Below are 27,382 nucleotides of genomic sequence, written 5' to 3' on the forward strand. Positions count from 1 at the left end.
AGAGAGCATTTTCCATCATGCACTGTACAGTGGCTTGCACCGATTTTATCCATGGCTTCGCCCCTGCATATATACTGCATCTCTTCCTTTGTCCTTCTCCTCCTCCTCCTCCTCCTTTCTTTACATCTCCTTCTTCCTCTCTCTGTTCATCTCCTCCTCACTCTATGTCTGTACATCTCCTCCTCTTCCCTTTCTCTATACTTAGACATGACCATGTACACACATACATTACGATGGGCCCCCCACAACAAACCAGTTATGCAGGGCAGCCTAGATATCAAGTATTCTACATCTACATCTACATCCATACTCTGCAAGCCACCTGACGGTGTGTGGCGGAGGGTACCCTGAGTACCTCTATCGGTTCTCCCTTCTATTCCAGTCTCGTATTGTTCGTGGAAAGAAGGATTGAGGTATGCTTCTGTGTGGGCTCTAATCTCTCTGGTTTTATCCTCATGATCTCTTCGAGAGATATACGAAGGAGGGAGCAATATACTGCTTGACTCTTCGGTGAAGGCATGTTCTCGAAACTTTAAAAAAAGCCCGTACCGAGCTACTGAGCGTCTCTCCTGCAGAGTCTTCCACTGGAGTTTATCTATCATCTCCGTAACGCTTTCGCAATTACTAAATGATCCTGTAACGAAGCGCGCTGCTCTCCGTTGGACCTTCTCTAACTCTTCTATCAACCCTATCTGGTACGGATCCCACACTGCTGAGCAGTATTCAAGCAGTGGGCGAACAAGCGTACTGTAACCTACTTACTTTGTTTTGTTTCCTAGTCATTTTCACCACCATCCCACCTGTATAGGAGCTAGGTAGTTCCTCCTTTCACATGACTTCTTTAGAAACAATAAGTTTATTTTTATGGAGATGTGGAACATAAATTCGTACATACATACACTAGATACACATACATCCATTTCTTTATCTGTCTATTATAAATACGAAGCAGAGTGTATGTGTGTATGTCTGGGATCTTCCCCAAATCTTTGGACCAATTTCAAGCAAATTTGGCACAGTAACAACAGTCCTTGCATGTATCAGCTCCAATAGCGGCGGAGATGGGGGGAAAACGTGTTTCACTCAGCCCCTGGTATGTAGGTCGCCCTGAACAACAGGTATGTTGCATGGGAACAGTATCGGCCTGACAAATCAATCTACATGTAAAGGCAAGAAATGATTTTTCAGTCCGAGATGTAGGCTGCCCTGCATGAGGTGCATTTTGTGTCAAAGTAGTATCAGTCTGCTTTATCGATCTTGCATGGCAGCTTGTATGTAAGGGGCAAATAAATGATTTTATAACCTCTGATGTAGCCAGCCCTGTATGACAGACGTCTAGTTGGAGCATTATCAGCTTGCTTTATTGAACTGTATTGCAGGGGTTACTGGTGCCAATGAGCACAGCTGGAGACAGGTTGAGATGGATAGAGGAAAGAATGTACAGAGCGAGGGGGAGGAGGAAATGGACAGAGAGAGGGGAGAAGGGGGCACATGTGTGAGGTAGGTGAAAGGTGTATAGGATACTGGGCAGATGGAAAAGGAGGTAGAGGAGCTGTAGATGGAAAGAGAAAGGGGAAGGAGGATATAGTCTGAGAGAGGAGGGGGAAATATATGGCCATAGAGAGAAAAGCAGAACAGCCACTAGGTATATTTACTGTTGTTTGTGTGTAGTATTGTTGTCAAAACTGTTAGGGTACATAAAGGTCTTGAACAGCATCAGATGTTGAATAAATACTATGAAGGGTATGAAGATGCTGCATACTCGTGTGAGAAAATGTTGTCAACATATATCAGAGTTTGAAAGGGACCTCATTGTGTGTCTCCATTTATCCGGTTGATCGAACTGTGCAGTATACAGATTTGTGAGGCATTCGGATGTGACAATGGAAGCCTGAAAGCAGGCAAGGTTCCAGTCTATCTCACCTGACCAAAGCAATGGAGAATCGCCATATTATGCTCCAAGCACATCATAACCCATCACATCTGCATCCGCCACCTGAGAACAAATAATCGACTCTCTGCAATACTGTGTTTCATTCCATATTATTGATTCGAGACTAGCAGCAACCAGACAACGGAATTGCTGTCCCATGTGTAAGCTGCTGGTAACACCACATCACAAATGGCTGCAATTGGAGCGATGCCATGACTGGGAAGCATGGACTGCTGGCGAATGGCGTCACATTATGTTCAAAGAGGAATCGCGCTTCTGCACTATCCTGGATGACCATCGTTGGCGGGTGTGGAGGCGAACTACGGAGATATTCCATTCTTCAAATATTTTTGAGCAGCACACCAGTGTTACTGTAGCTATCATGGTGTGGGGACCATCGTGTATGGTTTGAAAATGGTTCAAATGGCTCTAAGCACTATGAGACTTTAACATCTGAGATCATCAGTCCCCTAGACTCAGAACTATTCAAACCTAACTGACCTAAGGACATCACAGACATCTATGCCCGAGGCAGGATTCGAAACTATGACCGTAGCAGCAGCGGTTCCGGACTGAAGCGCCTATAACCGCTCGGCCACAGCGGCCGGCTGTATAATTTCAGGTCAGAGCTGGTAATGAATGTGGGAACTCTGTTGACACAACGATATATCATGACATCCACTGTCCTCGTGTGTTACCTCTTATATGAGACTATAATGATGCCATTTTTCAGTAGATGAATGCTCGTCCACACACCACATATGTCTCTAAGAACTGTCAGCTTGATATTTAGGTACTCTTGTGCCAAATTCTTTGTAAATTTGACTTGATATTGTAATCATTGAAATAACATCACAGATTCCCTCTATTTGCAAGGTTTCATTTCGTTTCCTTCTCCATCTCTGGGTGCTTCACCTTTTTTTCAGTGAATTTATCTGCAAAACAGTCGATGGTATACTTCCTGTCTTCTTTGCAGATAAACTTGCCACCTGCGTTCATAGTACTTGCTGTTGGTAAAACTAATACCCACTTCACTCCTCTCCTTGAAATATGCATTCAGTGCTGCTTCTTTCTGTCTCAGGTTTGTTATTCCGGTACATTAATAGTGGTATACAGCAGTATGTGTATGTTTACTGATAGAGAGTTGGCTGGTGTAGACTTCTTATATCTATTGTACTGTAAAATGGCACAGGACACATTGAACACACTGTGATAAAAGTGTAGGTGTTTCGTTCGAGGACTGCTACATACTTGCGTTTTGTTGTGTATATTATAGTGATTGCACGTAACAATCTTTTTCGCTGTGGTGAGGGTAGTTTCACAGAAAATAATAATTGTGTAACAAACCGTATAAATCATAATTATATTAGTGGTCTCTGATGAGCCACCGGTACCTTCCATCAAAATACTCAGAAAATATTTTTTTTTTTTGTGTGAGAGCCAACAAAATATCCTTGAACATTCACAGAAATTTTGTCAGTGTAGTTTATCATTCCCCTGCCTTAGCATTAATAATTTTTTTACTGTGATGCAGGAAACGGAGGCAGTGGAAATCGGCTGGGGCTGATGTGGGCGTAAATACTCAAAAATATTTAAATGTATTTACTAACCAATTTCAGCAACACTGAGCGTCTTCAGACGACAGGTCAGGTATTCAGCGCACAGTTTACCGAAATATGGAACTTCATATCTAACACAATAGGACACACTATGCAGTAATCTGCCCCTTTGAATTTCACCAACTTTGTAATATAGGAGACAAGAAATATTAAACTTAAATAACTGCACAACAGAATAATGAGAACAAAAAAATGCACAATAATATTAGACCGTAATATCAAAGCCTGAAATACACCCAATCAAAGCGGACACACCTATTAACAAGGAGTGAATATCAGCAATCGAATATGCCAACCCATGTTACTCTTTGCTGGCCACAATAAATGACAATAACAAAACAATGAACATCAGCAACAATGAGCCTTAAAGTTTTACTGAAGAGAACAACAATAAAATTGACTTCTCCAACTTCAACCCCTCTAGTCATTACAACAGTCCTGTCATAGTTGAAAACTGTGATCTTTTGGTAACTTTATTAGGCCATCTGCGCTACAAGACTTCACTGATCAAACCCAGCGCAATTTCCTTTAACTGTCATAGCTCAAATCACATAACACCTAACAATACTAGACTCCTGGCCACGCTGCATTTACTGGATCTATGAGACGAAGCACCATTAGCTGCTCTAGCCTGGAACGTCACCCCATTTTGACAGAAAGCCTTCGCCAGACCCATCACGCTGCCTCGATGCTTTGTTCTACTAGTCTCCGCTTCACTACATCCAGCAGGCCACTCTCCTCGAAAGTTGCTAGAAGTGTCATCTTTTCACTGGCTATCTTCCAACAATTCGCTCTGCTCCGTCGAGGCTCCACTCTGATGATTTGAACGGCCGCCCTATCCTGCGTACAAGGGCTGCTGCCAGTAACTCCATAACAGTATCGCTAACTCCATGGGCCAGCCACACCGGGACACAGACTCATCCAGAGTGCCATGAACTCGAAGACTCCTCCACTGCTGCCCAGGGCGCCCAGTGCTGGCTCCACATTGATGCTGCTGGATCACGTCTGTATGCCAGACTGCTCCTCATTGTAACAGCACGCCATTTCACACCTAATTCACGGCACATTAACAAACAGAAACAGCGTTGAGCCATGGGAACCAGTACTAGGGATACATGAAAGACTGCTGATCGAGAAGTAAACAAAGAAAATGTGATAGCACTCTACATTATTTGTTTGTTAAAGTAACAAATTTTAATAGCAATTAATTATTTACATTCGCAGAGGGGAATAACTGAATAAAAGTATTTGAGGTATCTAAGCATTCAGTAATTGTATACAGATGTTTGGAAGGTATTTACCTATAAAGCCGTTTCTCACTTCTCACTTTCTGTAGTTCATGGCCTTCCCAGTTCCCTTCTTGGAGGTTCCTGGAATCCACATTTAATTATTTCTTCTTCACATTTACAGTTGTTATTTCAGTGATTACTAAATCGAGTCAAATTTACAAAAGACTTGCCAGTATAAGTCCAACCAGTATGACGTTGTACCCCATCTGGCCTGGATGCAAGCACTGATTTGATTGGGAAGCGTGTCATAAAGCCATTGTATCCTCTGCTGAGGCAAGCTACCCCACAACTGTTGTAACTGGTCCGTCATATCCCGGATACTAGCACTGGGGCAGAAATGACGTCCAAGCTGGTTCCACACATGTTCTATTGAGGATAGGTCTGGGGATCTTGCTAGCCACTGAAGTATCTCAACATCATAGAAACACTTGAAAGTGTGGAGAAGAATAGTCCTGTTGAAGAGAGGGCACCTCGATAGTGTCGTGTGAGGATGCAGAATATCCGTGATGTACTGCTGTGCCATCAGAATTCCATCAGTCTCCAACAGACTTGAAGTCATATGCGGTGGTTCCCCGCCCCACGACGCCAGGAATAGCACCACTGTGCCTCTCGAAAACATCGAAAGAATGGTACCTCTGAGTAGGTCGTAGCCATAGTCGCCAACAATGGTCATCTGGGGTAGTGTAGAACCGCATTTTGTGACAGGACAGCCGGCCAGAGTGGCCGAGCGGTTCTAGGCGCTACAGTCTGGAACCGCGCGACCGCTACAGTCGCAGATTCGAATCCTGCCTCGGGCATGGATGTGTGTGATTCCTTAGGTTACTTAGGTTTAAGTAGTTCTATGTTCTAGGGGACTGATGACCTCAGAAGTTAAGTGCAATAGTGCTCAGACCCATTTGAACCATTTTGTGACAGGACACAAAGCGACGTCGTTTATCATCGGCCTATGTTTCCTCGTCACGGAACTTCGCCAGATGCACCCGCTTGTGTTGTGGTGTTAACGGCCGGCTATGCTTAGGACATTAATTCCCCTGTCCGACTGTTGTTAGTCTCCGACCATTGTTGCAGGATGACTCAGAATGTTGGTGGCAGTACATTACTTGTTCTCTAATGGCAGGCGCAGATGTGAGGAGTTTACAGTGTTAATTGGTGAGCAATACAGCGGTTCTCTCTTGTGATGGTCAGACATGGTCGAGCAGAACCTTGATGACCAGTATGCGTACCCTTTCCCTGCAATCCAACATCTGGCCACTGTGACATCCGAATGCCCCACAAACCTGGATAATGCACAATTCGACCATCCGGCCAGATGGAGACACACTATGAGGGTCCTTTCAAAGTCGTCAGGTGCTGATAATGCTGCCTCAGACGAGTACGTGGCAACTCTACGTCCTTCACAGTGACCATTCAAGCGCTCTTCGCATCCCTGTATACACTACTAGGCCTGGTAACGACACTAAACACGTACTCTCCACCATGGTAGCCATTCTGCCGCACACAGAACACTGCAACTGTGATTACACTGCACAGCAGGATTAAAGGATCAATTTTTCTAAACCCCATAATTGTCTCCTTTTGCAACACTTGAATTTGAAATTTGACTCAAAAAATGGCTGTGAGCACTATGGGACTTAAAAAACTGCTGTGGTCATCAGTCCCCTAGAACTTAGAACTACTTAAACTTAACTAACCTAAGGACATCACACACATCCATGCGCGAGGCAGGATTCGAACCTGGGACCGTAGCGGTCGCGCGGTTCCAGACTGTAGCGCCTAGAACCGCTCGGTCACTCCAGCCGGCAAATTTGACTCAAAGGTGCTCACAGACGTCCTCTGTAACGGTTCAACAGCGTAGCGCCCTGTGACGTCACCCTCGGGCTCGACAACGCTTCAGACAGCAAGGTGCAGTGTAACCGCCATATCTGCTCTGGTGTATGCAGTAGAGCCACTAGGGCTTCAGACAGGAGGGCGGAAAACGTGTAAACAGCGTTTGCTGCTTCATATCACGCTCCAGTTTCGTTTAATGGTTTTGAACGGTTCCTGGCAGTCCCACCCTGTACAGCAGAGCAAAAATTGCGATCGCTCTACACTCCAAAGAGGTCAGAATGCAGTCATTAGGGTTGTAGCCTCATGACATCTGTAGAGAAGGAATGAATCGCCCAGGATGTGTAAACAGTGTCAAAGGTTACCAAGAGCGTCGCCCTGTTGCCCATCGCACTGCGAAATGTGTCCGAATCAACATCACTAGGGAATGGGTGGTTCATTGACGCACTTTATCCCATCGTCTGTGGCATTTTTTGTAGATTGTGAGCTGCAGTTTGTCCAAAATAATTTCCTCGGCCACTCATAAGAACACCGCGTGATTTAATCGCAGGTCGCCTCGGTTGTGACGCCATCGCAGAGGCGTGAAGAGAAGGGGTGAAATGTGGCTAAGAGGGACTGTGACACGTCCAAGGTGGTGTTGGGCGATTCTGCAGAGGCTTCAGAAGAAGGTGTGAAATGTTGGTAAGACTGCTTGTGACGTCCTCCCCATCGTGTGACACGTTCGCGCTGGCGTTGGGCAGAATTGTGGTGAAATTTGTTGTTAGTGTGGCATCATTAACCCACATTACGCATCACATGGACTTCTGAGCTTTGGCCTTTTTCTCGCATCTTGCTATTTCAGACGAGTTTAACAACAGTCTTGTGTTGTCGTTGTAGGCATCACGTGCTATGTTATGTGAATGATGTTTTGGAGAATTGTGATGTACGCAGTAATTATAATTTTGACGTGCCAATGTATACGGAAATATTTTTTTTGTGTAGCTGGCACAAGCTGTTTCTAATAACCTTTATGAAGTTCTGAAGATGGTAATTTAGTTTTACCGAACCGGTTATCCACAATATAGCTTCTTGGCTAAGAAATTCATAAGTAATGGAAGCCAGGCTATAATGATATGCCCGGGTAAAATGACATAGCAAGGCTATGGACGAAACAGTTGAGTGGTGGCATCTGCAATAAGCTGTTTAGAAAAGTCTATAGGCATCTTTGTTCCAACATTCACGGTGACGAGATGCCAGCTTTTGTCTTGGTACTGTGAACGAAAACCTTATAGGCAAGCCTCTAATATTTTATTTTATTCACACATATTCCTTCATTAGTATTATAGATAATTGCATGTATGAGGAAAGTACAAGTTGTCTTGTAAAGCATACTTTTAGCTATGTTTTAAGAGGTAGAAGCCGTGCGGGATTAGCCGAGCGGTCTGAGGCGCTGCAGTCACGGACTGTGCGGCTGGTCCCGGCGGACGTTCGAGTCCTCCCTCGGGTATGGGTGTGTGTGTGTTTGTAGGTTAAGTAGTGTGTAAGATTATGGACTGATGACCTTAGCAGTTAAGTCCCATAAGATTTCACACACATTTGAACATTTTTTTAGAGATAGAAGATTCTGCTAGAGCACGCAGCAGTTGAACGTTTCTCCAATGCATCAAAGAAGGCATTTCAGGCTACAGTGACATACCATGTGGACTCTAGTTCTATTCTGTGTGATCTTTGACATTAATTAAGCTACGTGTTGTACGTATCTGTTTAAATTTAACATCAATAGCAGCAGGTAATTCTGTAATAAAAGAAATTAAACGAAGTACTAAACATGAGTATATAAATGTGCGATGATACACAAATGCAATGAATTTACGTAGGACAGATACGAGAACATGAATTTTTCCCTTTCCAATGGTAGGCAATAAAGTAAGGAACACGTCAAGAAAGTCTTGGGATGCCGTGCTGATGCAGCAGGCTTTGGATGCTGCTACCAGCGGTGGGATGGAGTGGCTGTGGGGGTCGAAAGCCTTCGAGCTCCCCAAGCTACACTTAGAAGACGAACTGAGAATACGAACAAAATTTTCAACGATGTTCAGAAAGTACTGGGTAGATTCCAGCCAACTTTCAACACTGTATTGGAGCGTGAACTGATATGACACCTGAAACTATTGGAGTCGTACATGCTTGGTATGACTATAAAGGAGGTGAGGCAACACGCATTCCAAATAGCCTAGGAAAGCAAAGAGGTAACTTTGTTTTGGGAAAGAAATATCGTACAAACAAGACCTTTTTGGTGACAGCAATGCTGCGTCCGTAGATAGTCACTGTTTGTACTGTTTGGACCTATACTCGCGATCAAAACCCGGAGAACGCTGGTTAACGTTTCAGCAGTGTAATTTGTGGACACACACTGAATGTGCAGGAACAGGCCACAGAATAAAAAACTTTATTTATGATGTCTTCAAATATGTAGGATTGGTGAGAATTACCTCATCCAACTTCATGGACTCGCGTTCGTAATTGTACCTTCAGTCTTCACTTTTTGTACGACTGAACTAAGAAACTGTGGTGTGCATACTGAAAGAGCATCGGTACACACACCATCAGATTATTTGACTTGTCGGTCTAACGAAGTAGGCGAGTGTCAGCAATATGTCTCGTGGTCTTATCGTGGCGTGTTTATCTTCTGCCGTTAGGTCAGACGATAGAAACGCCACTTGCATGCTTAGAGTAGCAGATTGATGGTGACCAACTTTAAACCGAACTTGATTAATTTTCACACGCATTTATTAAAATAATAACAAGCATAAACATTACATAACTTGATTCTGGATGCTATTTACAATTGACAATCTGAAGTTCCTTTGGTCTTGGTACATTAATCTTATTCTCACATATATCTCTGATACTTGCCAAAGTGTCTATACATTTATCTTCATGGCTATATACAGGAATATGATAATCTTCTTAGGTTCAGACTGAAACTCGAGTACAGACTGGTACAGACTAATGCAGACTGGTGCAGACAAATGCAGACTGACTAATCGGAGGTCTATACATTTGTTATAATACCATGCACGTTCAGGTGTCACTACGCAAGTGTGATCCGCGAGGAGAAAAGGTTCTACGTTAGCAGCAATCTCATTGGCTGAGTTACATATTAATACGCAGATCAGCGGAAGCAGAATTTGGTCCCTCTCTAAGGCAGCGCCATCTCGTAGTGCGGAGACAGACGAGCGCTGCGCCTGCGCTGTTGTGCTTAGCGGGGCGTGCTCTAGTGGGAAAGTTGTGTACGCGCTGACTACGCGGAACTATGTACACAACAGAAACTTTAATTGATTCTGTTGAAGAATTGTTTCAGGAGTAGTCTTTTATTTGTTAAATATAAATCTATTAAATATATCAAATATGTAATGTTCTTGTAGACTAATCTCGGGTTAAGGCACTCGCTTTACCACACTAGACGACCACACCCGACTAGCCTGCCAGATAATGACGACACAATCGCAACTAGCTGCAGCAAAATAGTTGTAGAGCATACTTCTGGTGATGTACTTAATAATGTGAGGCGTACATTGAAACTTGTTAACTTCTGTGGATTCTTACTTTTCTTACTCTTATGTCATTTTACACTGACATCGATATAAAATGACATATTATGCACTTATTACCAGAATGTCAAAAACATACGGTTTATATCAATTTAAAAACATGACACCAAGTTGGAGATATCTACAAGTAAATGAGGCACGGTCCTGATACAAATTTTGTTTAATAACATGTTTTATGGCGTAATAATGACCTAAAAACAAAACGGCATTTCATTTGAGTCAGACTTCCCCTACTTCATCGTGAATTGCAGAGTAATCAGATACGTGTAGATGTAGACACGTGTTTTTGATTCGACCGCCGCCGTACGGTCTGCTGACAGCGTACGGAGGAGCGCGCTGAGGAGAGCGGCCGCCGACGCCCCTCGCCGCGCCTGCCCGGGGTGGCGCCGCCCCCGGGTCCTCCGCCCCCAGTGGCCGCCTCCGTGCGCGAGGAGCAGACGCAGACTCCGCGGCGGCCCGCCAGTGGCTCCAGCGGCTCCAGCAGCGGCGCCTGCTCCTCTGCCAGGGCCTCGCTGGTCCGGCGCCGCGCCCAGCCCGCGCACCACCACCGCAAGCACCGCCACCACCACGACCAGCACCACCGCCGCCGGCAGGCGCAGGTAGGCCACCGCGCACTGCTCGAGCAAAGGCAGGCGTACCTCACACCGTGTGATACTGCAGAGTGCCAGTAGCAGTCTCCGACGGGGAGACCTTAATAACTCTTTTAACCGTGCGTTTAAATGCACGCGAGCTCTCGATAGCACATGGCAAAGTCAAGACCTTCAGTGTGTACCTTTTCATGGATGTCTACAGGAAATAGGAAATACACTCCTGGAAATTGAAATAAGAACACCGTGAATTCATTGTCCCAGGAAGGGGAAACTTTATTGACACATTCCTGGGGTCAGATACATCACATATCACACTGACAGAACCACAGGCACATAGACACAGGCAACAGAGCATGCACAATGTCGGCACTAGTACAGTGTATATCCACCTTTCGCAGCAATGCAGGCTGCTATTCTCCCACGGAGACGATAGTAGAGATGCTGGATGTAGTCCTGTGGAACGGCTTGCCATGCCATTTCCACCTGGCGCCTCAGTTGGACCAGCGTTCGTGCTGGACGTTCAGACCGCGTGAGACGACGCTTCATCCAGTCCCAAACATGCTCAATGTGGGACAGATCCGGTGTTCTTGCTGGCCAGGGTAGGTGACTTACACCTTCTAGAGCACGTTGGGTGGCACGGGATACATGCGGACGTGCATTGTCCTGTTGGAACAGCAAGTTCCCTTGCCGGTCTAGGAATGGTAGAACGATGGGTTCGATGACGGTTTGGATGTACCGTGCACTATTCAGTGTCCCCTCGACGATCACCAGAGGCGTACGGCCAGTGTAGGAGATCGCTCCCCACACCATGATGCCGGGTGTTGGCCCTGTGTGCCTCGGTCGTATGCAGTCCGGATTGTGGCGCTCACCTGCACGGCGCCAAACACGCCTACGACCATCATTGGCACCAAGGCAGAAGCGACTCTCATCGCTGAAGACGACACGTCTCCATTCGTCCCTCCATTCACGCCTGTCGCGATACCACTGGAGGCGGGCTGCACGATGTTGGGGCGTGAGCGGAAGACGGCCTAACGGTGTGCGGGACCATAGCCCAGCTTCGTGGAGACGGTTGCGAATGGTCGTCGCCGATACCCCAGGAGCAACAGTGACCCTAATTTGCTGGGAAGTGGCGATGCGGTCCCCTACGGCACTGCGTAGGACCCTACGGTCTTGGCGTGCATCCGTACGTCGCTGCGGTCCGGTCCCAGGTCGACGGGCACGTGCACCTTCCGCCGACCACTGGCGACAACATCGATGTACTGTGGAGACCTCACGCCCCACGTGTTGAGCAATTCGGCGGTACGTCCACCCGGCCTCCCGCATGCCCACTATACGACCTCGCTCAAAGTCCGTCAACTGCACATACGGTTCACGTCCACGCTGTCGCGGCATGCTACCAGTGTTAAAGACTGCGATAGAGCTCCGTATGCCACGGCAAACTGGCTGACACTGACGGCGGCGGTGCCCAAATGCTGCGCAGCTAGCGCCATTCGACGGCCAACACCGCGGTTCCTGGTGTGTCCGCTGTGCCGTGCGTGTGATCCGGAGCAAGTATGGTGGGTCTGACACACCGGTGTCAATGTGTTCTTTTTTCCATTTCCAGGAGTGTATAATGTAAACGCCTGTACTTATTTGGGAGTGGTTTATTAATAAGAGGTTGGACCCCCATTTGCCAGTAATACAGCTACGATTCTTCTTGGAATACTGGCATATAATGATCATATAGTCTCCAGTGGAATGCTATGCCACTCTTCGATCAGAACCTCTTCTAAATCCTGCAGTGACGGGGGAGGCAGAAATCTGCTCCGGAGTCTGTACTCCAATGCCGCCCACAAGGGTACGATAATGTTCAAGTACGCGGACTGTGCTGGTCAGAGAAGACGCTGCAGTTCAGTTGCATGCTTCTCGTTCCTCGACTGTACTGTCCTGGGTGTATTATCGTCCTGAAATTTGGCATCATTGTTGGGGAACAGCATTTGAATCATGGGGTGCATCTGATCACCTAAAATGTTCACATACTCATTGGCTCTAACACGGCCTATGAGAGTCATAATGGGTCCAGCAGAATACCATGACATGACTGGCCACACCGTCACACTTCCGCCTCCATACTTGAGGAGAATTGGAACGCCCTGTCCTGACAATGTTAAATTTAATGACTTGTCTTCCCTGTATTTCAGGAACACTGTAGCCATTTACATAAAACTTTTACAGGACATTAAACTACATGTTCTGAGTCTACTGAACTACAATAATTGCATTTCAACCTCTACTTTTCGAAATACAATTTTTTAATTACACAGCTAAAATATTGTGTACTTTTTTGTACGTTATCCTAAATAATTTTGATTATACGTAACATTACGTTCTTCTTTTAGTTCAGTAGACTAAGGATATGTATGTTTTTACTCCCTGAAAATTTGAATACTTTGCTCGAAGTGGTTTCTGAGATATAGGGAAAAATGCAAGAGACAATGTAAATTTTCAGGAACGGTCTAAAGTTTCAAAAGACTGTAACTCACTTAATACATGCTTTATGTTTTTTATTTTTAATCACTAAGAAGCACCCTGCACCATACTGTATATATCCTCTTGATCTTTTCCCAAGTTTTTTCTGCCCTTCTTTCGGGACTCGTTAGTTGCCAACTGTGCTACATACTCCCCTTTATCAATGCGGACCTTGTCCATCCGTTCAAGTTCTTTGATGCGGTTTGTTCCAGGATTAATTCCTATACGCTGTAGCACTTTCGCCCTACCAATGCTGCCGTCATTAAAAGCAATAACAGCATCACTGACCCCCCACTTTAGTGTCTTCATTCCAACAAAAACGTTTTTCGTAAGCGAGTCCATATAAGATTACTGAACGACTCATTGGTATTTTGAGTCTGACCATGCAGAAACTTCTCCAGTAATTCAGGATTTGCCAGGTCTCTGTAAATAGGTTTTATGATCTCTATGACTGCTGCTGAGATGGAATGTTTATGGCTGTATAAATTGTTTGAGTACTGGGCATTGCGGTGATTGCACCGTGAATCAGGTCCAGGAGGGCAAAGGTGGTGTAATGGTTTTTCATCAGTTGTCAGTCTGTGAAAGAAGGTAGCCCATACTGCCTGCTTCATTTTCAACAGATCCTCAGTATTATTTCTAATGGCCATCCCGTAATACTGCTGTAGTTCATCAATCATTTTGTCTATCAGCCTGCTTCTTATGGTTTTACCATCAGAAAGTTTCTTGTCTCTCAAACTTCGTTTCAGCTTCCTCAACCTGGTGCACATCCTCTTCTGGACATGACCTTTATAACACTGCAATCCACAGCCGACTATATAAAAAAAATTACCAATTTTATTAGATCTTGAAGCAATGCACTTAAAAATTTTAAAATTTTCAGCCCGTGTAGATTATATTTAATAAAAATAAAATACTTCCCTTATGAGTTTATAAGTGATGACGTGTTTTCACTGATCAGCCGTCCAGGATTTATGCTCCTGGCACCACGTTTTACGCTTCTTTGTGTTGGTTGTCGTCACTAATGGTTTGGTATAGCAGCTCGTCCATGAATATTCGCTTTATGGAGATCACGGCGGACAGTGTCGATGGATACGCGGTCTCGAAAATGGTTCTTGAGCTCTGCAGTCACTTTAGCAGGCGTGCTTTTGTGTTGTTTTGACACAATTCGTGGATCTCTGTCATTTAATTTGGACTTACGCCCACTATTACGTTTACACGATTATGTCTTTCCATGTTTTGTGTAGGCTGTCATGACTGTTGAAATAGTTGCTCTTGAAACATTCAATAAGTTGGCTGCCTTGGTTACTGACGCTCCAGCTAATTGACACCCCGCAATCTGCCCTCTCTGGAACTCTGTTAGGTCTTTCATTGCATGTCGACCACGGCCTCTTAATGCAAATACGAAGTGTGCACTGGTGCCTAGTCTGTACTGAACACGCACAGTCCATCGCGCACGTGCCTTACCTACGTTGTTGATCGTGAAACACAACCATCCCATTACTACCACTGTTCACATTATTTTGCCTATCCCCTGTAGGTTTCCCGTAGTCCCTGCACGGAGCAGAGCTTTCGCGAAGTTTGGCGGGCTAGGCAACTAGTATGACGTCACAAGTTCGTTGTGGGGCCTGTACCTGTCGTGGGCCCAGAGGGGCTATAACACGACGATCCGCCACAAACGAAATGGGTCTAGCGTGACTGACACCTAGCGGTAGATCATCTGCGCAAGGAAATCAGTTCTGAACTCCCGTGAATCCGCGCATGCGCAATGGACGGCGGTACGCGGCTCGGGTAAAGTAGGGAGTACTCCAGTTGTTTTTTCTGCTAATTATTGATTTTATTTTTGAGAATGTGCCCAGCAGCTAACTTCAGGTTTTCATACTGGAGCTTTTGAACATTCTTCAGAGTAAATATTCACAAATGCAGCACAAAACAAATATTTTTTGCCGGCAAAATTTCTATTGTACGAGCTGTTTGTGAAAAGCATTCTGTGGCGTTGTCCGAAGAACGAGGTCCCACATCAAAATTAGTACCTCACGACGGAACCACAAGTAAGGACAATCGCTGACTGATGCAGCAACAAATGCCTCAGGAGGTTCCATAAGCCACCGCCGCTGCCGCAAGATCGCAAGATTACTTACGTCAGAGCGTAGTGCTGTTCAGCTGAATCTGCACCATCGCTGACGACAGCATCGTTTAACTTCAGACCCAGCAGCACGAGTTGTATTAGAAGTCAGCACCGTATCGAAGTTCATAGTCAACTTTAGTGTACACTGAAATATGAAATTATCGTTCTGTATTGTCTCGAGGGATAAAAGTCATAGAGTTCAACAACAATAAGAAATACATTTTGTCATCCTCTAGACATTGATTGTTTGCAAGTATTCTACAGACATAAAAAAAGTTTTGTATCTCCTCGGTTCCGAGCATCCCGGAAACTGGAGCAAATTGGAAGAGAGATCAACATAAACATCATTTCCGCCGTTTTGGTGCAAATGGCTCTGAGCACTATGGGACTTAACTTAGAACTACTTAAACCTAACTAACCTAAGGACATCCATGCCCGAGGCAGGATTCGAACCTGCGATCTTAGCGGTCGTGCGGTACCGGACTGAAGTGCCTAGACCCGCTCGGCCACTGCGGCCGGCTCCACCCTTTTTATTGCTCATGAAAACCACACACTGCATTTGTACCACCATACAGCGAGACCTTCAGAGGTGGTGGTCCATATTGCTGTACACACCGGTACCTCTAATACCAAGTAGCACGTCCTCTTGCGTTGATTTTTGCCTGTATTCGTCATGGCATACTATCCACAAGTTCATCAAAACATTGTTTGTCCAGATTGTCCCACTCATCAACGGCAATTCGGCGTAGATCCCTCAGAGTGGTTGGTAGGTCACGTCGTCCATAAACAACCCTTTTAAATCTATCCCAGGCATGGTCGATAGGGTTCATGTCTGAAGAACATGCTAGCCACTCTAGTCTAACTATGTCATTATCCTGAAGGAAGTCATTCACAAGAAGTGCACGATGAGGGCGCCAGTTGTCCATGAACACGAATGCCTCTCCAATATGCTGCCTATATGGTTGCACTATCGGTCGGAGGATGGCATTCACGTATCGTACAGCCGTTACAGCGCCTTCCACGACCACCAGCAGCGTACGTCGGCCCCACATAATGCCATCCCAGAAAAGGAGGGAACGTCACCTTGCTGCGCTCGCTGGACAGTGGGTCTTAGGCGTTCAGCCTGGCTGGGTTGCCTCCAAACACGTCTCCAACGATTGTCTGGTTGAAAGCACATGCGACACTCATTGGTGAAGAGAACGTCATACCAATTCTGAGCGTCCCATTCGACATGTTGTTGGGCCCATCTGTACCGCGCTGCATGATGCCCATGGTTGCAAAGTTGGCCTTCGCCATGGACGTCGGGAGTGAAGTTAAGCATCATGCAGCCTATTGCGCACAGTTTGAGTCGTAACACGACGTCCTGTGGCTGTCTAAAAGCATTATTCAACATGGTTGCGTTGCTGTAAGGGTTCCTCTGAGCCATAAACTGTAGGTAGCGGTCATCCATTGCACTAGCAGTCCTTTGGCGGCCTTAGCGAGGCATGTCATCGACAGTTCCTGTCTCTCTGTATGTCCTACATGTCCAAACAACATCGCTTTGGTTCATTTCGAGGCGCCTGGACACTTCCCTTCTTGAGAGCCCTTCCTGGCACAAAGTAACAATGCGTAAGCGATCGAGCCTCGTTATTGACCGTCTAGGCATGTTTGAACTACAGACAACACGAGCCGTGTACCTCCTTCCTGGTGGAATGACTGAAACCGATCAGCTGTCAGACCCTCTCCGTCTAATAGGCGCTGCTCATGCATGGTTATTTACATCTTATGGTGGGTTTAGTGACATCTCTAAACAGTCAAAGGGACTGTGTCTGTGATACAATATCCACAGTCAACGTCTGTCTTCAGTTGTTCTGGGAACCAGGGTGATGCAAAACTTTTTTTGATGTGTGTATTTTGTTCAGGTTTTCATAAAATGATCTAATATCTTATATGTGTTGTAGTATCCACTCGATCTCTTCCAAAAGTAAATCTAGGCTTGCTAGAACCTACTGCTATTCCGGCGGGAATGTCTGAAGTGTTTCTTTGTCCGTCACAACACTTTTTTTTTTCACTACCGCATCGTGTTCTACATTCAGAAATCGACCGGAGCAAACAATCATCAAGCGTCCTAATCGAGTAGGCTAGTGAGGAAAGGCGTCTGCATGATCCTCGCGACCCATTGTATCATAATGAGTTGCGTCGGCAGTCGTTTATTTCGAGTAAATATATGTATATAACTTTAGGTGTGTGATTTTCGCGCACCTTAATTGACGAAAGTTCGCGTTTAGTTTGATTGCAGCTTTTGCTTTATTTCATCATGCCAGGAAGGAGAAAACTGCACGAAATGAATAAAGAAATCGTTTAATGCTTACTTCCGCCTGTTTGACATTTCCTTCTACATTACTGTGTCAATTGAGCGAATTTCTTCCTGCATTATCGGCAGTAGCTGGTCATAACAAGACGCTTCCATTCTCGTAAAGTCCCTTAATTCCTGCGGACCTTCTGCCTCAGTTCTTCGTTAGTGGAGGATGTATGTCCCTCCCTTCTTTCCTCCCCAGCCACGGTCGAACCCAACAAGTCCAGGTTTTCGTCGTCGTCATCGTGCTGCCCTAATCCTAAGAGTTACAGACTTTGCCAGGGCAGTAGCTTCAAAAACAAGTGGGTCCCACATGTGCAAACAGGCTGTGTAAACATAAATTTAGATAAAATTATGTTTGTCCAAACTAGTGTCATAATGTTTATACTGTTGTCAGGTGTCCAGCCGGGTGCAGTCGTTTTCGAAACACGATATTTCGACAGCGTCCCATGCCGTCATCTTCAGGTGACACCTGTGGATGAGTATCTTTACTACATCCCGCCTCCCTTATCGCCGCCCCCTCCCCAACTCTTTCTCCACTGCCGGTCGCACACCACGACGGGTGGAGAGGTGGTGGGGATGAGAAGAGGGGGACGGGGGGGGGGGGGGGGGGGCGACGGCGCGGACGGAAGCTGGGCACTAACTCTGGTTCCTCAGTACTCCTGTGGCCTGCGTCGGGCACGGAAGTTGCTGTCGGCCCAGGCTGTGATTTTAGTTGGCTGAGTCCTGGATCCCAAGCTTTGCTGAGCGTAAACCCAGTGTCTCTGTTGATCAGCCAGTCCGCCACTGGTATTTCAATAGATTCATTCAGTATGCAGCCCCAAAAAGATGAGATAGTAGCGCCACGTAGCGACAAAAGCAGAAAAAATTGTCATTTTCATTAGACTTGAAGCACAAAAAATTAAACATTTACAAAAGTTTACAGAGTGAGGGAAATTCGCAATTACATAAATAGTACCATTGACAAAAAGACATATTTGTAAACTGACAGATAAACGGATTAAAAATTCCAGAACAGTTACATAAATTCATATTTTCACACAAAACTAAAGCCGGCCGCGGTGGTCTCGCGGTTCTAGGCGCGCAGTCCGGAACCTTGCGACTGCTACGGTCGCAGGCTCGAATCCTGCCTCGGGCATGGATGTGTGTGATGTCCTTAGGTTGGTTAGGTTTAAGCAGTTGTAAGTTCTAGGGGACTGATGACCACAGCAGTTGAGTCCCATAGTGCTCAGAGCCATTTGAACCATTTTTGAACAAAACTAAATAAATAAAACAAGTAAAGGAAAACAATTTAGAAAGGTACAATAAAACAGAAATAATAAAGGCAATCCTAAGATAGGACAAGGGGGTCAAACACTCCCACGATTATGTGAGGCAGATCGTGCAAGTAAAACTCATTAAAAGATAAAATACATAATGTAATAATAATAGATCATAGGGACGCAAAGGGAAATAGAAGACGTATTAAAATTTCCGTAAGTATTAGGCTAAGTGGTAACAACAACCTATTCGGCACGTAAGTATTAATTGTTATCAGTTAGGTGTCAAGGATGTCGGTTACTCGAGCCCTCAAGAAACACATATAACAAAAGCGATAAGCATAGGAAACGGCTACACTCAGGTAGAGAGATAAGCAACAGGATAATATATGCGGTAATGCTTGGAATTACAGGCCCAATAATTCACTGAATATTTTAAAAAACCACTTGCGTCTAGGAGACAGCTGTTCGTTCAAAATTAAAGATGGTTGCGCTGTTGGTGTATAAAGATTTCTAATTTCTCTAATCTTTCCAGTTCACCCTTTTCGGCTCAACGTGGAGTATCCGAAGGGCCTCTTATTTCTGGGTAACATAAGGTTCTCTGGCCCTCAACCCTTTGATGAATGGCAACGAAGTGCAGAATTATTTTTATACGTGTGCTCACGAAACCCATCGACTAAGTTTCTTCTAGTCTAACCCACGTAAATTGAATCACAGGAACCATATTTAATTTTGAAGACGCCTGACTTGTACAGTCACCTTTGACATAAACAGAATTTCGCAACTAAACACCTAATTTTTTCACGTACGAAAACTAATTTGATATTTCACTTTCCTAAATGTCCGTGCAATAGTCTCACTATGTGGTCCTGGATAAGAGACAGAAGCATATAGTGATCTTTCTGAGGCTGGGTTACACTGAAAATCTCTTTTGCCGGAGACTTTTTTTTTTTCACTGTCACGCATAAAGGTATCGGAATAATCATTGGCACGGCCAAACTGCATGATAATATCAATTTCCTTTTTCAAGCTTTCAGTCTGAGACCTAACTTGAGTAACCTGTTGTACATAGAATAAAAATATCTACACTTGTGTGCCGGTGATTGACTAGAGTCGGCAACCAACAAAATGAAACTGGACGAACTTGGAATCCAACGATGTACATCGGCGGAATCCAAGCAGAATATAAGATAAGAGTGTCACAAAAGAAGATGTATTATTTAATGATACTGCTACACATAAGTGAGTTTTATTTCTTTGACGGTTAACTAAATCTTGTATGCGTTTCATCTTGATAAAAATTCGAGTTTTCAAAAAAAAAAAAAAAAAAGTTTTTTGTTAGATAGACCCTACTCTTTTTTTGGGGATATTGGGTGATACATGGTCTGGGTCAGTGGTAATAGTGTTAGAAAAGTAGGGAACCACAGTTATACGTCAAGAATGTATTATAGCCCTAGTCCCTGCGCCTTCTTTGGCCAACAATTCAGATTGTATTTCAAAACCGCGACCGCACATGACGATAAATATGCAGGTCTTCAAAGAACGACCAGTATCAGTGTTTCCATGGCCAGAACATTTACTTTACATGTCGCCAGTCGAACGTGTTTGGAGTATAGTCGGTCAGTAACTTATTCGTCATGGTTCTCCACTAACTACTGCTAATGTTTTAAGGACTCCAGTACAAAGGAAATTTCGTATTAACATATCCAAGCCATGTTTGATCCTCGGCCACGAAGTTTAGAGGCTATAATTACAGTACGTGGAGGCTGCGGCCCATACAGAATTCTAAAAGGTAGTGTACGGCTCTGTAAACGTAGACATTTCTGTATTATAAAACACCAAAGCTGCACTACTAAAACTACACTTTTTTCTGAACATTAGTGTATCTAAATTCAGTTATTAGTCATTTAGAGTAGAGTTACGCAACTTTGACTATCTTGGGCTTTTATTTGTCTGTGAAATCGACTGTACCGTGTCAAAAAGCGTACATCTCCTCTGAGAACAGTCCGAGAACATAAAAACTTAATCAGGTCAGAAAGAAAATTGTCACCTCCAGGAGACACCAGCTAATACCGAGTAAAGCATTTCGACTTCACAGGCTTCTTCAGGTTTGCCGTATACAGTTGCACCCTGTATCCTCAATTATTTGTTGGATGTATTCCAGTCTCCGTCTTCGTCAACAGCTTTTAACATCAACAGTTCTCTCTAGTGTCATGGAAGTTATTCCCTAAGGTCTAATACGTGTCCCTTCTTCTTGTCAGTGTTCTCCATTTCTTTCTTTCATCGCCGAGTCTGAGGAGAACCTCCTCATTCCTTTCTTTATCAGTTCACCTAATTTTCAATATTCTTCAGCAGCACATCTCGAACGCTTCGATTCTCTTCTTTTCCCGTTTTCCCACTCTCCACGAATTACTACCGTACCATTCTGTGCTCTAACCGTACCTTCTCACAAATATTTCCCTCAAATTAACAACTATGTTTGTAGACTTATTTTGGTATGGAATCCCGTCTTTCCTTACGTTGTCTCTGCTTTTTATGTCGTCCTTGCTTCTTCCGTCATTACTATTGCTTCGTGCGTAGCAAACATGCTTAACCTCGTGCACTTAGTGATCATCGATTTTGATGTTAAGTTTCTCGGTATTCTCGTTTTTCCAACTTCTCTTTACTTTTGTCTTTCGTCAGTTTACTCTCATTCCATATGCTGTACTCATTGGAGAGATCTTGTAATTCTTCTTCCCTTTCACCGAGGGATAGCAATATCATCAGCGAATCGTATCACTGATATCCTTTCACCCCGAGTTATAATCCCACTCTTGAACTTGTCTTTTACTTCCGTTGTTGCTTTTTCAATGTATAGACCGAACAGCAGGGACGATAACAGCATCGCTGTCTTCCACCGTTTTTAATCCGAGCACTTCGTTATTGGTCTTCCGACCTTATTGTTCCGTCTTGCTTCTTGTACGTATTGTATGTTACACGTCTTTCTATATAGCGTACTCTTATTTTCTTCAGAAATTCGAACATATTGCGCCATTTGGCATAGTCAAACGCTTTTTCTAGATCGACAGGTCCTACGACCTTGTCCTGATTTGTCTTCAGTCTTGCTTCTATTGTCAGAGTAACGTCAGGACTGCTTCTCTAGTGCCTTTACCTTTCCTAAATTTAAACTGATCGTCATCTGACGGTTTCTCAGTTTTGTTTTCTGTTGTTCTGTACATTATCCTTGTCAGCAACTTCCATGCATCGGCTGTGAAGCTGATTATGTGATAGTTCTCGGTCTTATGTGCTCGTTCTATCTTCGGAACTGAATGCAAGATATTTTGCCGATCTCGTATAGCTATCTACGTTTTACTTCATGTTCTTCATACTCCCAGATAGCTTACTTTCTACACGTGTAAGCTCGCGGAGTATTTGTGAAACTTGGATCGTGCGCGTATTTACCTGTGAACACACCATTGTCATCTTGCAAGATGGGAGTGACCGAGGCAGACAATGAGTATGTCTAGACAAAATGGTAACATTTGATCACCGAGAATGTTGAAATAAACAGCCAGGTTTGTTTTCACGGTAACATGAATGAGAATGTCCAAGTCATGATACTAAAAGTCCTCCCAAAACATCAAAGAATTTCCAACGTCCTAAACTAGACGCTCCACAAGCCGCGCTTTACATGCCACATAGGACCACGGTGCACTCGACGCTTTCCACCGTTTGAAAGAACAACAAACGTTGCAACTCACTGGACCACAGTACACGCCTGCTGTCAGCTACTATCCAGCTTCTGTGTTGGTTGGGCACCTTTACATGCATCCAGATGTCCGTGGCAAGCAGTTCCCTGCATAGTGTTTGCTCGGAAACTGGTTGATACGGACCTACATTCACTGGCCACACCAATCACTGTCGAGTCTGTCATTTGTCTCTGGTCTCTAGGTTTAGGAACTTTTTACGACCACTGATCTAACGCAGTGTTACATGGCTGAGAGTGATGCACCATTCGTTGTAGACACAGTGGACCGTCTCCTCTTCTGTGTTGGACAACAGCAAATCGAGCAACTTAAATCACGATCTACATCTACATCTACATTTATACTCCGCAAGTCACCCAACGGTGTGTGGCGGAGGGCACTTTACATGCCACTGTCATTACCTCCCTTTTCTGTTCCAGTCGCGTATGATTCGCGAGAAGAACAACTGTCTGAAAGCCTCCGTGCGCGCTCGAATCTCTCTAATTTTACATTCGTGATCTCCACGGGAGGTATAAGTAGGGGGAAGCAATATATTCGATACCTCATCCAGAAACGCACCCTCTTGAAACCTGGTGAGCGCCTCTCTTGCAGAGTCTGCCACTTGAATTTGCTCAACATCTCCGTAACGCTATCACGGTTACCAAATAAACCTGTGACAAAACGCGCCGTTCTTCTTTGGACCATCTCTACCTCCTCCGTCAACCCGATCTGGTACGGATCCCACACTGATGAGCAATACTCAAGTATAGGTAGAACGAGTGTTTTGTAAGCCACCTCCTTTGTTGATGGACTACATTTTCTAAGGACTCTCCCAATAAATCTCAGCCTGGTACCCGCCTTACCAACAATTAATTTTATATGATCATTCCACTTCAAATCGTACCCCAAGCATACTCCCAGATATTTTACAGAAGTAACTGCTACCAGTGTTTGTTCCGCTATCATGTAATCATACAATAAAGGATGCTTCTTTCTATGTATTCGCAATACATTACATTTGTCTATGTTAAGGGTCAGTTGCCACTTCCTGCACCAATTGCCTATCCGCTGCAGATCTTTCTGCATTTCGCTACAATTTTCTAATGCTGCAACTTCTCTGTATACTACAGCATCATCCGCGGAAAGCCGCATGGAACTTCCGACACTATCTACCATGTCATTTATATATATTGTGAAAAGCAATGGTCCCATAACACTCCCCTGTGGCATGCCAGAGGTTACTTTAACGTCTTTGTAAAAATTTTGGCAGAATTTATCCCTGGCTTCAGCCAGCTTTCTGTACCTATAACGATTTCAGCTTCGGTGCTTTCTATCAGCGCTTGAAGTTCCGGTACTTTATCAATGCAGTTTCGACTGTTTACAATTACAATACCGATTGCTGCTTGGTACCCGCATGTCCTGACTTTGCCCCGCACCCTTTGAGGCTGTTGCCCTTTCTGTACTTGCCCGAGGCCATCTAACCTAAAAAACCGCCTAGTCCACGCCACACAACCCCTGCTACCCGTGGAGCCGCTTGCTGCGTGTAGTGGACTCCTGACCTATCCAGCGGAACCCGAAACCCCACCACCCTATGGCGCAAGTCGAGGAATCTGCAGCCCACACGGTCGCAGAACCGTCTCAGCCTCTGATTCAGACCCTCCACTCGGCTCTGTACCAAAGGTTCGCAGTCAGTCCTGTCGACGATGCTGCAGATGGTGAGCTCTGCTTTCATCCCGCTTAGCGAGACTGGCAGTCTTCACCAAATCAGATAGCCGCCGGAAGCCAGAGAGGATTTCCTCCGATCCATAGCGACACACATCATTGGTGCCGACATGAGCGACCACCTGCAGATGGGTGCTCCCTGTACCCTTCGTGGCATCTGGAAGGACCCTTTGCACATCTGGAATGTCTCCCCCCCCCCCCCCCCCCCCGGTATGCACACGGAGTGCACATTGGTTTTCTTCCCACCTCTTGCTGCCATACCCCTAAGGGGCCCCATTATGCGCCTGACGTTGGAGCTCCCAACTACCAGTAAGCCCACCCTCTGCGACCGCCCAGAGACAGACAGAGCCTGAAACCGGTTCGTCAGACAAACTGGAGAGGCCTTCCGTTCAGCCCTCTGGAATGTCTTTCGCCCCCTGCCACACCTTGAGACGACGTCCCACTCTACCACAAGTGAGGGATCAGCGTCAATGCGGGCAGTATCCCAGGCAACCAGTCGTAGTCCGATCGGGGGAATGCGTGGGACGAGCTGGCCGTCCCCGACAAACCCCCATCCGGACCCCACAGTGATGCCCATTGGCAACCGCCTCAAGCTGTGTGACCGAAGCCAACACTGCCTGAAGGTGGAGCGAAGGGATGCCAACTCAGCCTGCATCCGAACACAGCAGTTGCAGTCCCTATCCATGCTAAAAACTGTTGTGCAAAGAACATCTGAAATAATCTACAGAGAGCGCAAACAAATCGACACAAAATTTAAACGGTTATTAAAATACAAGATTGCCTAGTAAATGCACTAATGCTGCTACTTGCGCACTGCTGACACACTGCTCAGCGGCGGAAGGAGACTACGCAATTTTACATTATTCAGGTACTAAAACGCGATGCTACAACTCTCAAATACTATAATACGCCCGAAATTTATGAATTAAACAATGCAAGTACCAAAAACACGCAAAGAAATTAAGAATTAAACTATGTAACAAATGAGTGAGCTAGGAGTATACGACGATATTGTCCTCAGCCCGTCCAAACACAATAGCTCGTTTCTGTCATGTCCTCAAGTCGAAAGATCTGATTCCACACAACCGACCAACACATACATGCTGCTTCACTACCATGATCTATGTCCACCGTGGATGAGCACATGACCTCCCGGTACTACACATTAAGACAAAAAAAGGTCGCACCAAGAAGGAATTATCCTAATGGGCGGAAATCGGTAGATGTGATGTACATGTACAGATAAACAAATGACACCAATTTCAGAAAAATTGGATAATTTATTCTAAAGAAAGAGCTTCCACCTCTGGCCGTCAATTATTCGGCTTGGCATTGATTAACAGAGTTGTAAGACGCCCACTTGAGGGATATTTTGCCAAATTCTGTCCAATTGGTGTGTTAGATAGTCAAAATCCCGAGTTGGTTGAAGGGCCCTGCCCATTATGCTCAAACGTTCTCAATTGTGGAGAGATCCGGCGACCTCGCTGGCCAAGGTATGATTTGGCAAGTACAAAGACAAGCACTAGGAACGCTCACCTTGTGCGAGCTTGCAGTATCTTTCTGAAACGTTGCTGAGGATGGCTTGCCATGAAGGGCAACAAAACGGGGCATATAATATTGTCGACCTACCTCTGTGCTGTAAGGGTGCAGAGGCTGACATCAGAAGAGGTCCTGTTACGAAATGAAGTACCACCTCAGACCGCCACTCATGGCTGTCGGGTTATATGGCGGGCGATAGTCAGGTTGGTATCCCGCAGCTGTCGGCCTGGCATCTTATTGACTGGAGTAGAAATGTCTTGAATGATACGTCACGCCTCCAACAGACCTGATACCAGCGAATATGTCTCCCAACACACACCAGACAGTGGTCGAATATCAGCCTGACTGTCGCCCGCACCATACCACCAGACAACCAGGCCATTTCTTTTCATGGAAGGACCCCTTTGGTGGTCACCTGCTGCACTCTTACAGCACAACACTTACGTAGACGATATTCTGTGTCCCGTTTTGTTCACCTTCATGGTAGGCTCACCTGGGGCTACAATCCTGAAAGATAAACCCCAACATCATAGCGAGAATTTCTACTGCTTGTCTTCGTGCTTGCCAAACCCCAGCTTGACCAGCAATGTAGCCGGATCTCTTTTCAGTTGAGAACATTTAGAGGTTTATGGACAGGTTTCTCCGACCACCTCGGGATTCTGACTATCTAACACACCAACTGGACAGAATGTTGCATGATACCCCTCAGGAGGACATCCAGCAACTACGAGGGTCACTCCAAAAGAAATGCACACTATTTTTGTAAAAATACAGTTTTACATCGTTCCCGCTTGTTTTCAAACTTAGTTCAACCTGTTGCCATGAGTGGCGCCGTCAGAACATGTCTTCAAGATGGCTGCTACACTTGACGTTCGCCAGAAGCAATGTGCTGTCATAGAATTCCTGCTGTGAAAACGAGACAATGGGAAATATCCACAAGAGGTTGAAAAAGGTGTATGGAGATGCTGCTGTCGATCGCAGTACAGTTAGTCGGTGGGCAAGCAGGTTACGTGGTATGAAAGTGGGCAGCGGCAGGCCTCGTACAGCACACACTCCAGACAATGTGCAGAGACTTAACGAATTGGTGACTGCTGACAGACGCATCACAGTGAACGAATTGTCACCCTTCGTTGGATAGGGGAAGGAAGTGTTTGCAGAAAAGTGTTGACGTTAAAAAAGGTTTGTGCCAGGTGGGTTCCCAGGATGTTGACAGTGGCTCACAAAGAAACAAGAAAAATGGTATGCAGTGAACTTTTGGAACAGTACGAAAATGTTGGAGATGAATTTCTTGGAAGAATTGTGACAGGTGATGAAACATGGCCCC

General features: G+C 45.2%; 1 protein-coding gene across 1 annotated transcript in view; it reads left to right on the forward strand.

The window, feature by feature from the left end:
• The window catches only part of LOC126281163 (uncharacterized), a 299,866-nt gene that overhangs the window by 213,575 nt on the left and 58,909 nt on the right, over window positions 1-27,382 (forward strand). Inside the window, exon 6 of the mRNA XM_049979834.1 lies at window positions 10,576-10,854. Within this exon, the coding sequence (XP_049835791.1) occupies window positions 10,576-10,854 (279 nt within the window). The remainder of the gene's footprint in view (window positions 1-10,575; window positions 10,855-27,382) is intronic.

This window comes from Schistocerca gregaria, chromosome 7 (genome assembly GCF_023897955.1).
Source record: "Schistocerca gregaria isolate iqSchGreg1 chromosome 7, iqSchGreg1.2, whole genome shotgun sequence".
Lineage (NCBI taxonomy): Eukaryota > Metazoa > Arthropoda > Insecta > Orthoptera > Acrididae > Schistocerca > Schistocerca gregaria.